This window comes from Clupea harengus, chromosome 15 (assembly GCF_900700415.2).
Source record: "Clupea harengus chromosome 15, Ch_v2.0.2, whole genome shotgun sequence".
NCBI lineage: Eukaryota > Metazoa > Chordata > Actinopteri > Clupeiformes > Clupeidae > Clupea > Clupea harengus.
Genome location: NC_045166.1, coordinates 1,702,515 through 1,714,906, shown reverse-complemented (window position 1 = coordinate 1,714,906; position 12,392 = coordinate 1,702,515). Strand labels below are relative to the sequence as shown.

Sequence of the window (12,392 nt, the reverse complement as noted above, 5' to 3'; positions counted from 1 at the left end):
GCTGCTAGTTTTCCGCATTACTACACTGCTTAAGAGTAGCAATGCTTCGAACCGAGTGTCAAATCGCCAGGAGTGAAAAGAACGATGAACAAAACAGAAGCTTTACTGTAAACCCTACAGTCACAATCAGCCTTACCTGAGGACACTAGTTCCAGTCTGAAGAGGGAGAGAAAGTCATGAACTATCTGTTATGTTTCTCTCTCTGTAGCACTCTCGCATTACAGCAGATACAAAAGAACTTTGGAGTCTCGCAGGGAAAATAGTCAAAAGCCCACACCCTTAGATCACGAAAATACATTTGTACAATTCTATAGAAACATGACGTTTTTGTGTCATACTCGTATAAAATATTTATGGATGCACTTTATGCAATTGCATTTGGATGAAATGCATAATTATATTGGGGGGGGGGGGGGGGGGGGGGGCAAGTACACAGTGATGTTTGTAGTGACATGCATCATTCACACAAAGTCCACACAGCATTTTTGCAAATGACTGATCACAGGTCAGTGATAGCACATCAACATGTACACACATTTGGTCAAACAAGGTGTGATACTGCATACATCAAATCACCCACATCACTGTTGATTGGTCTTCATTAAGGAATGGTATATTTTTCACATTTATCCATGATGATTTTTAAACACCACATTATTTAGAATGCGGTCTACGAGGACATGCATGTGCTTAGTTGCAAATGAAAGAACACAGTGCATTTCAGTGTGGAGATCCTGTACAAAGAGGACGTGGGTGTTCCAGGACAAGTTTAGAAAAAGGTCACTAAAAAAAATTCTCATTCCAGATGTACTTGCTCATACTCCTGTTGCCATTATTAGATCTGTTGTCATGGGAAAAGAGGAGACACTGAAGCCTTGTACATTCAGTTTGGGGTCAAGTCATTAAAGGAGCCGGGGCTCAGAGTAGTTTGGGGACTGTTTGTACAAAAGATACTCAGAAAAATATATAGCCTTGTATTTTAATGGCGCTCAACCCTGTTGGGATATCTCTCTATGTGTAATCTCTTCAGAGGTCACTGTTCAAATGTACATGAAAAAAAAAAAAAAAAAAAAAACGAAAATCGGAATCCATTGGTTGTTCAGTGCATTATTGTAATTATTAATATTATTAATCATCATCAACCTTATTATTATTATTAACTGCTTAACAGAATATGTGCAAAATTGGAAGGAAACGTACAGTATATGTTTATGCAGTAAGGCCAAAGCAGTGGGAGAAGCAGACGGGAGGTTCACAGGTCTACACGCACTATTTCAAAACAGATGGAATCAAGCGCACTGCACAGGCTGATGTCAGAATGTGCTACGGTTGAGAACGGAATGCGTATCGTGTCTATAACCTATGAAACTCACGGCCCTTAGTTCCCAACCATTACTTTCGCTACGCTGCAGACATAAATGCAAACATGTAAACAGCTTATTGGTAAGCGAGTCCAGTTAAGACGTCTGCTGAAGACGCACTCGCTGCAGAGTGTTCACAGATGCAGAGGGGTGCTGTTAGTTTGGGACGGGGAGGTGTAATATTGCGGTCCCACTAGAAGAGGCAGAGATTAAAACGGCCGACCTCCGGCAACTACCCTGTCGTGACTAGTCATTAAGGCCTCGTAGTTTAAAGTCGTAGATGCGTACTGAAGACCGCGCCACGTTTGCATGACAAGTATGGATCTGCATCTGATTCACTGCAAAAATGAAAATGAAAACAAATGATGCAAACAGAATGCTGAAAAGACCAACAGCATTAAAAACACATACAGTCAATTAACCAAAAAAAAAAAAAAAAAAAAACAAACAAACAAAGAAAAAAAAAAAACGTCCTTACATGACTGGGAATGCCCACCAATCAAACCATTATTTGTTTCTGAATGCTGGCTATGTTAGAAGCGGCATTCTTCCCTTTGATCTAGCAAGAGACCTTTGTGTGTGTGTGTGTGTGTGTGTGTGTGTGTGTGTCTGTAAGAGTGTGTTTTTGTATATGTATGTATATATGTGTGTGTGTGTGTGTGTGTGTGTGTGTGTGTGTGTGTGTGTGTGTGTGTGTGTGTGTGTGTGTGTGTGTGTGAGTGTGTGTGTATTTATTGTGCATGGCTCTATTTGAGCATGCTCTGCAGCATGGCGGTGGCATAGGTGGGTCTGGCTTGCCGACTCTCGATGGCGCTCCGGAGGTACTGGATGCCTCCGCACCGCTCCCAGATCTCCTCAAACTGGCGCGCCAGGATCTCTGCTCCACGCTTCCGTGTCAGACCCGTCTCCTCTAGACTCAACTCACACATTTCCATATCATCTTTACCTGTGAGAGGGGATGCGGAAAGGAGAGGGTGGAAGAGAGAGAGAGAGAGAGAGAGAAAGAGAGAGAGAGAGAGAGAAAGAGAGAGAGAGAGATAACAGAAGAAAGAGAGATTGTGTAAAGCATAAATGAATAAGAAACGAAGAACTACATTTGAAAAAAGCCTTTTAAACCTAACTAACAGAGGTGGTGTTCATCTATGTGTTAATTGAGAAGGTCTCCTAGAAAAGTATACTCAAGTAGCAGCCCATAGGTTGAGTATGAAGTATGAATGGCATGACTTTTCTCAACGGTTTCTGGCTAATTTGACCATGAGGAACAAAACTAGGGTGCTGCAGTTTACTGTAACCCGAGCGAACATCGAGATTGTGCCACGCCAGTGCATCTGTATCTCAGCTTCTGAAGGTCATGAATTTGGTCTCAAAATGACCGGAATAGGCATGTTTATATATGCACTATGAAGGTTTCTAAGCTCTAAGACCATTACTTTTAGAGATATTCAAGAAAAGAAAAAAAAGAATTAATTCGCGGAGGGCGCAAAACGTACTCCACTAGCAGGCTCAAGTTGAGTATGCATTATGAACGGCATGACTTTTCTCAACGGTTTCTGGCTAATTTGACCCTGAGGAACAAAACTAGGGTGCTGTAGTTTACTGTAACCCGAGCGAACATCGAGATTGTGCCACGCCCTTTTAGCGCGCACCCAGCTGTGTCTCAGCTTCATAATTGAATTCGGCCTCAAAATGACCGGAATAGGCATGTTTATATATGCACTATGAAGGTTTCTAAGCTCTAAAACCTTTACTTTTCGAGATATTCAAGACATTCAAGATTTGAAACTTTTTGCACCCCCCGCGAATATCCCCCCCAAAAAATCTTGAATATCTCGAAAGGTAAAGGTTTTAGAGCCTAGAAACCTTCATAGTGCATATATAAACATGCGTATTCCGGTCATTTTGAGACCAAATTCAAGTGTCTACGACCTTCAGAAGCTGCGATACGGACGAGCACACGTGCTTAAAGGGCGTGTATAGACACACTCACATATGCATACCGAATGGCACAAACATAAATACAGGCAGGCAAGCAAATACAGGCAGGCACACACACACACACACACACACACACACACTCACACACAAAAACACAAACACTCACCCGCCACCAGCAGAATTGGGTGTTTGTCGGGGTGCAACTCCACTCACACACACACACACACACACACACACACAAACACACAAACACTCACCCGCCACCAGCAGAATTGGGTGTTTGTCGGGGTGCAGCTCCATCTGCCGGGCGATCCAGGGCCCGTCGAAGTGGGCGTACCACCAGCCCTTCTTCTTGCCCTGCAGGTCCTTGTGCGGATCGCCTGGCCGGATGAACGGGATGCGGAAGTAGCGCTGCTGTCGGTTCATGGCGATCTCATGCTGCCGCGCCGGGATGGGTGGAGCGGGGTTCTGCTGGGCTGAGGGCGGGACAAGGGAGGAGACGGTGTGACATGGGAAGATCTCCACACTACAGACTCAGGGTTACTAAGGGTTACCCACTGTAGGTCACGCTCTCAGACTCAGGGTTGCTAAGGGTTACCCACTGTAGGTCACGCTCTCAGACTCAGGGTTGCTAAGGGTTACTAAGGGTTACCCACTGTAGGTCACGCTCTCAGACTCAGGGTTGCTAAGGGTTACTAGGGGTTACCCACTGTAGGTCACGCTCTCAGACTCAGGCTTCAGATTCACATTCAGATAGCTGTTCTATGAACACTGTCTCACACTAATGTTAGCATATCGTCAGACTCCTATAATGATGGGACAATGACCAATAGATGATTAAATCCATTCAGGTTTGAAAAAACAATAGTAGGTGTAAAAAAACAAAACAAAACAACAACGCCAATTTCAACATGACAAAAAAAAATGACTGGTCTTAGATTTGCTGCCAGACTGGTGTTCTGATCCATATGTACTGAAGATCTGACACCCTAAGATTTCAACGGCCTGGCAGTGAAGCGAGTTTTCCACCAGTGAGCCTTATTCATTCTAAATCTATTCATGTGATTGAGGCTCGGCATGCGTCTCTGGTAGATGATGCTATAAAGCTCTGTCAAAATAGTATTTGTGGAGAAAAATGTTACACATGCATGAATACATACATATATGCATCACACTCGAGCCCAGCCTCCTCCCACCCACTCACCTTTGATAAGCACAAGAATAAATATTCAGACAAACTACAGAGGGCAGCATGCGCAGACCTTGAGTAGAGTGAGTTTGTCGGGGCGATTAGTAGCTCATAAATAAAGGATAAAACAACACACGCATGAAGAAAAACAAAAACAAAACTAAAATCAAACACCTCCGCCAGGCAGCCAAAGCGGAATGCAAAATAGGGAGAACACAGTTGGAGACAGTCAGGTAGTGGAGCCTGCCAGAGCGGCCCGCATTCTCACGCTTTCCTGATCTCGCACCACCAGCACGGTTTTTGGAAACAAACAGGAGCCAACAGAAAAAAAGATGAGCTTCCCAACAGAACCACAACGCAGCTGAGTTAATTTCAGTGTTTCCTCTGCCAGCTTCTATTGGGCCTCCACACTGCCTTGCCCCCCCCTCCCCCATCCAGTAATGTGTGTGGTGAAATCATTTGGGCACTGTAGTCCACTAATTACCTTCCCTGAAACAATCCAGGGATGGACATTGGGCTTTGAGAGCCCTATGTTTGATAACTCTGTGATTTTACAGTTATGAGTGTGACAGCATAACTAAATGTTTCTGCGAGTGTGGACAGGGCCCTCAGGAGCTGGGGAATTGCTGCTGAAGGAAAAGTGAGCCTGACAGAGGCCCTCTGAAGGTGGAATTAGGAAACACTCATGTAACACAAAAGGCTTTGTTATACTCCTGAAGCAATGAGCTGTTGAGATTCATCCTGAACCTTAACAATAACCAAGAGTACCAAAGTCTTCTAGCCTCTTTCCTCAACAATCACAACTGTCCTGCAAGACATGCAGCATTAGAAGACACAGAAAATATAATAACATATTGTGCTGCTAACCCTACTACAAGAAGTTAGTAATGACTGCAACAAACCTCTGTTTTTGTGTGCCCCTACTCTTTAACTACAGTTGGCTTTTCAGTGTGTGGAGACCTGGGTTGACACTGTCAATTTCTCTGGCTGGCAAGTTCATTGTGTCCAACTCCACTTTATTTAAAAGACTGACAAGGGTCTTTTTTTTCCTCTCTCAAAAAGACAAGAGGAGAAAGACGTGCACAAAGAGCAATCAGATCAGCCTCATGAAAGCCTTAGGCAAAGTCTGTCTTGCTTTGTGCTTCGACAGGAAATCAATTGCCATGTCACATTTTCTTTTTTTCCCAGCCAGTAGTCTGAGCTGTTCATCTGCCTTGCTTTCAGAATTGTTATGTCTACCCTCACATTATTATGTCTACGCACTCTGTGGTCAAAAATTTAAAAAATGGTATTCACCAAAGGAATGTAGGCAAGTGTAAGTGTGTTTGAGGCATCAAGCCAGATGGAATAAACTAAATATTACCTGCTAGCCTGTCACTAATCTAAAATCGAGAAACGGATGTCTTTTGGTCATTTAATATACTCCTGTACACCAGCACCATACAAACAATACAAGGCTGTATTCCAATCATTCCAGAACATTCTCTGCTTCAGAACACTGGGTGCTACTGAAAAACTCTAAGAGCACCAAAAGCCAGCTCAGGGGTAAGGGGACATGCCAGAGGCCAGAAAGCTTTGTGAGAAAAAGAGCTCTCCACAACACCCCACGGTTAAGGGCAGAACTGAGCACTGCTGTTAGTGGGGTTACATTGTCCAGAGAGACTTACATGCTTTTTTCGCAAGAGGTGCACGATCTGAAAATAAACATTTTTTTTTTTACAAAAATATAAAGTGACAATCAATAAGCACTGCAAGAATGACAATAATACAACAGAGACATTTCAATGGTGAGATGTTCAAAAGACATGGGGGGGAAAAAGCTTTGCCTAGAATTATATTGAGCACATAAAGAAAGAAAAAGAACAGACACAGAGAAAAAAAACGTATAAGTGAAAAAGTGAAAAGAGAAAAGCCATGGAGTGCACTGAGCCTCAGAGAAATAACCTTTAAAAAGATTGACAGGGTATTCAGAATATTCTCTGAGCTCCGTCATACAAACTAGGCATATGATGGACATTACCAAATTAATGACCCTATTATCATATCTATCCTTCCCAAAGGATGCCCTTTTCTCTGCACATGAAGCCTGACGTATGGGGCCATTACTGAAGGATGCATGGACCCATATTATGCTGGTTTTGTTCAACATGTGCAGGCACATCCATCATGGAGGATATCAGTATTCTTTGTCGGGCACGTCAATGCCTCACCTTTCAGACAGTGAGGAAGAGATGTAGGTGGTCTCATCGAGTTAACACTTAAAATAGAAATGACAACAAATAATTTTTTCATTTTTTTTTGTTTCTTCTCAATCTCCAAGTGAATGCTCTGTCGCCATGGCGACTTGGGTTTCAACAAATGAAAATGTATAATGCAGCTTGCCAGTGAAAAAAAAATTAATTAAATAGATAAATAAGAAATCACTGTTGGACTGTGCATTAGACAGTACAGGAAAGAGAGAAAGAGAGAGAGAGAGTTAGCGGGTGGAACATACTCCCCGGTCTGGTCAGGGAGGGGCTTGATGACAGACTGTCAAAATTGCATCCATCTCTCCTATTCTTTGTGACAATAGCCTCACAGACCCAGACAGATATTACAAACATTCCTGTACAAAATCTTGATATTTCTAACCCAAGCTAGCAAATAGCTCAAACCAGAGATTGTGCTTCAACCAAAAAAAAGACAATTGCACTGCTGTCTGTTTTTGGCTCTCCTATCAATGTGACGAAAGTCTTCAAAGACTCCAAAGTCTATTTAATTAGTACATTTAGCAAATCTAACCTAACCCATATTTTGACTCAATGGATTAGCAGGAGGACCTCGCAGTCATTTTGGGAGAGGATACCAGTACCTGCCAGATGGCAGCACGTTTTGTAGCCACACCCTGAGGGACAGAATCCTCCAATCAGTACCCTACTGTGTGTGATACATGTGGATATGTGTAGATACTGTGTGTGTGTTTTACCACACACACACACACACACACACACACACACACACATTTGATTGATTCTGTTTTTATGCTTAGGCAACACTAATATATTAGATTTCATTACACTATATTACACTTATATTTGTAAATATAATTCAGAAAGCCATTGTCTTTTAAAAGACTGATGCAGTGGAGAAGCTCTGAAGATAGGTTGAGAAGCATTGATCATCCTGTTATATTCTTTTGCCACTAGGAAAGACACACACTCCAATGCAGTCCTTTAGCTTAACACATGAGACACCTACCATAGTCTGTGATGGACTTGGGAACCCTCTGCTCAGTTTCTGTATTGCGCTTCTTGTTCTTTGATTTCCAGGCATGGTAAACCTTCAGACGGCGATGGAACTCTTCTCTACAGGCAGCCAACAGCTCAATGTCTGGAGAGTATGAGAGAGAGTGAGGGGGAGAGAGAGAGAGAGAGAGAGAGAGAGAGAGAGAGAGAGAGAGCATGTTGGCACAAGGGTCCAATATGAAAAGGGCAAGGCTATTCACAGGATGACATTAAGAAATGCATATTGGTCTATCATCGAAAACAACCCCTGATAAAGCAATGACCAAAAAAACAAACAAGACAAAGAGATAATGTGCCAACAGGGGAAAGCTATACTGTGTCTTAACAAGAAGACATGATACGTTTTTCAGGGGTAGAGTTGTATGAAATGTGAGTCTGTGAAATGAGCTGTCCACTTTGTCTGGTTTCGTAAGAGATAAATGCAGGGCAATTTCACGGTCATGCCTTTGACACCAAAAAACATATTTTTTTTTCCTGTTCAGACCGAATCTGATGCAATTCAAATTGTGGAATATATATATATATATAATATAAAGCCTATTTTGTGACATGAATAACAGGAACATGTCGAGTCAGCCTTGCTGGGGATTGTTTCTAGTTGTTGCAGCGAATGGGCATATGACTTGGGGTTCATTTTGAACACATTGGACCAGCATTTAACCAATCAGCATTGACCACTACGGAATTGCAATACTTCCTTCTTTGACACTAACAGTGCAAGGTCATACATCAGCCTTTTCCCAAACCCCGTTGGCAGTAAGGAAGCGTCTTTGCTCTTAAATGTACACTTCTTGCTCCGGCATCCATTCCTCTATGTTTGCTAGCGGTGCTACTACCTTTTATATCACTTTGTCTATCTAGCTCTAGCACTGCCGCCATTGTTGTAACTACATTTCGAACAAACGCTTCACTTCAATGTCATTGCAGTTAACCACACCCACTGATTGCTAGGCCCCTCAGAATGGCCCGTCATTTCATCTTGTGAGTATCAGTTCCAGACTATAATCACGAATGAAAACTGAGATAGGAACATTAGACAGGCGGAGGCAGGCTAGAATCCCTAGTCATTTCATTCAAACATGAATGCTTTGAGCTGCTATAAAACGTCTAGAGAAAACTAGAGGAGATTGGTGAATCCACAGTTATTTTCTGTGAATGTGTTAGTTGTAGGAGTAGGATACGTGGATAGGTGGACAGTTCATTTCTTCATTTAGAATAGCCCATAGGTTTTCCCTTAAGTTAAATTATACAAGCCATAAAGAGATGCATTTCCGCAATAAAATGTTCCTGTTGGTGTACTCTTTGTTACACAACAAACATATGTGAACATATGTGTATTCTGTAGATATATGCCGATATGACATAAATAAATATGATTTGAACTCTAGCTATCTTACCACAGGACGTGTTGATGGCGTCTCGTAGCTCAGCATACTTCCATTTGCTCAGCTCGTACTTCTTGGTGCCGGCAGCAGCCTTAGTTGCCTGCACCAGTGGGCCCCTATGATGAGGACAACACAGCCGGACACATTTTTATGAAGAAACGGGCACGTTGGATTTCTCAAGATGACGGGTTAGAGATCAGTGTGGATTCAGGAGAGGAGAAATGGTTAATGAAGAAACCCGCCTTTTTGACACAAAATGAATAAACTAACCTCTCATCCAAATAGATTGATAATTTCGGGATTTTTCCTATTTATCTATCAAAATGATCACTCAGACTAAAACTTGTGATTTTGTCATGGCTACAATGGGACTGTTGAATGCATTGATAAAAGCAATTATCTCTCAACCCTGTCTATCTGTACACATACCCTCACAAACAAACAAACAAACAAACAAACAAACAAACAAACACCCTGCCAAGTGTCAGCTTTTCTGCAACACACAAACTCACCTTCTCCACCTTTGCCCCCATTGCCCCTGTTAGCTCTAACATCCTATCACACCTCAGTCCAGCCTCTCCTATTTACACCACCCGCTGATTCACCACTCCTCCTGGGATACGGGTGGAGCCTGTGTGAACTCAGGGGCTTCACATTCTTTAATCCGATTGGCTGTCTGGGGAGTTCCCTTGGACAGTCAGATACCTGCCTAGCCTGAGTGCAAAGGCTAATTCCAGGCGCCTGGGAGCGCGGTGCGCTAGTCGACCTTGACAGGCGAGCCCAGTGGTCACCTGCTGCTCAGGTTCCCCCTTGCTGTCCTTGGGCCACGCGAGGGGCGTTTCCACGAGGCTGGCAGAGCCAATTATGCACCAAGTGAGGTGTGGGATTAGCATTAGCGTTAGCATCGGCGCGGTCTTGTGGACATCATCCATTGACATCCACCCCACAGTAAACGCCACAGCCTAAAGCCCTTCAGGATCCATGCAGGGTCTACGTTCTACTAAGTGAGAGGGAGGCTCTTAGCCATGATGGGATTCCTATGGTCATTCCCTCAACAGATTTACAGGCATTCTTTCTTAATTACCGGATACTGGAATGAATTTAAAAAAATGTTTCACATGCAAAACAAAAATCACCTGTCCGTTCGGAATACTGTGATGGATGGCTAGTCGCATATCATCTAGTCATGCATATTCACAGACATTTCAATTCCAAATGAAATTAACATGAATTACGAGGAAATTATGTAAGGTCAATAACAAAAATTATAGATTGATGTTTACAATCATTTTTCTGTATTTGTTATTCCTTTTATTAGTGATTTTCCAGTGATTGTTTTCAGCTCATTCTTGCTTGAAGGGAAGATAAATGTCACTACCCACCGAGCGAGAAGTTCAGACATTTCCTTGGCCATTTGCTCCCTAGAAAGAGTGATGGCCCAGTACAGAAATTAGTCATTTTTCTGACACAGTGCTGGGATTGTGCTACTTTATCATCTATATCTGCAAACATTTCTCTGCAGTAGTGACACTGAGGAGGGAGGGAAAGTGTGCAATGAACCAGTTTAAAATCACTCTGCATGTCTTGGGAGTGCCAGTGTGATTATGTGCAAATGTGCCTCTGATGTGACCTTCAGGAAGCAGATACAATACTCTGTGTGTGTGTGTGTGTTTATTTGTGTGTGCTGTGTTTATTGGTGTGCTGTGTTTTTAACCTGTGTGGTTATTCTCTGCACTGCCCAAACACTAAATGCTACACATACTTTAATCTCTCCATCCCTGAAATCCCAGCCAACCACACTCCATTCTCGCCGCAGAGCTAAATCTACGAGGCTAAAGAACGAGACAGCTCCTCTCTGCAGAGTTAAACTAATAACATGCGCGCTGCAACCAAGCCCATTAAAAGTGCTGAGAAACAAAAGGAGCCTAGTCTCCCATGGAGAATCCATAAGTTTTCCCCCGTTCAAGTTCAACTAAGCTTATTATCCGAGTGTCCCTGTTGTCAGGGGGACGTGGGATGAGCGCGCCCTAGCCACAGCGGCGCAGCGCATTCTGCCGCGACGGCACTTCTGCCATCACTCTCGAACCGGTAGTGCAGCACATTACGGAGACAGAAACTATCAGGCCTGCATGCAAATATGTTGAAATATTGGACACAGTTTTGAGTAGCGTTCAGCCTCGATAGTCTTCATGCCACGGTCTCCCACTCAGCAGTCCTGTGGTTTTTCATCTAATACCTTTTAAAACAAGGATGTGTCTTGTGTCAGACGGTGCTACTACACGGCAGTTAGCGGAGATGGGAATGCTCTGGTTCAGAAAATTGTGTTCAGAAGAGTGTTTTCCATACATATATCTCATGTATTTATCTATGTTTTGGTCCTGCTAAACAACCATGGCGTACTCCTTTACCTTGTGAATTACACTTTCTGATTTAGAAACTGAGCAGAACTTACAAGTGGTTGACAGAAATGAACAGGGAGGATTTCAACCTTTCTGAACCGGAACGTTCCCCCTCTTGGGCTAAAGGCTAAGTGGTCAGGGGCACTGGCGCTGTGCTGAGGAGACTACTTGTTGCTGAGGTCAACACCATGGAACAACATTCAGAGACATGAAATGTTAACTGATGAGTATTGGGAGTCCTTTCTCATAACGCAGAGAGAGCTAATAAAGCAAACCAATGCTTGTTGAGCTAATGTGCCGTGTACGTGGTGGTGTTTCTCTACAGGTGAAGACAGTGAAAAGAATGCAAAAACCTACATGGTCAAACCCTTCATCTTTTGTTGTCCAGGAACACTGAAAACAGAAAAAGCCATCACATTAAAAAGCACCTTTCAAAAACACACGGATCGAATCACGGGAATGTGAACTCCCTTTGTATTTGATCAAAGTTGGATTGTGCGTCAGTGAGATGATTGTGCCTACACTTCTCTCCTATAATTAGGACATAGCATTTAAATATACTTATAACAGACCTAAATATGAACTCTGATTCATTGTGAATCATTGGGCGGTTGATGAACAGTTTAGTTTTACAGGTTAATGGCTGCTTGCCAGGGTAACAATCAGTAGGTGTGGGACTGATTGGCAGATTAGGGGGGGGGGGGGGGGTTCATGCATGGGGGAGGAGGGCAAAGATGTGGAAAGAATGTTGGATTCAGACTGGGAGAAGGTTAGGGCGTCTAGGGTCTTACTTCACACTCTCTGGGGATGATGGAACACTTGAGCCATTACTGAAAGAA

The 12,392-nt window shown here is 43.1% G+C and overlaps 1 protein-coding gene across 1 annotated transcript in view; it reads right to left on the bottom strand.

Moving 5' to 3' along the window:
• Window positions 1–963: 963 nt before the first annotated feature.
• Window positions 964–12,392, bottom strand: part of myo6a (myosin VIa) — a 79,333-nt gene continuing 67,904 nt past the window's right edge. The window contains exons 29-36 of the mRNA XM_031581140.2: window positions 12,345–12,383; window positions 11,911–11,946; window positions 10,537–10,575; window positions 9,167–9,270; window positions 7,723–7,854; window positions 3,554–3,772; window positions 2,080–2,307; window positions 964–2,019 (exon numbers count right to left, since the gene is read on the bottom strand). Coding sequence (XP_031437000.1) covers window positions 2,108–2,307; window positions 3,554–3,772; window positions 7,723–7,854; window positions 9,167–9,270; window positions 10,537–10,575; window positions 11,911–11,946; window positions 12,345–12,383 — 769 coding nt within the window. The 3' untranslated portion in view covers window positions 964–2,019; window positions 2,080–2,107. The remainder of the gene's footprint in view (window positions 2,020–2,079; window positions 2,308–3,553; window positions 3,773–7,722; window positions 7,855–9,166; window positions 9,271–10,536; window positions 10,576–11,910; window positions 11,947–12,344; window positions 12,384–12,392) is intronic.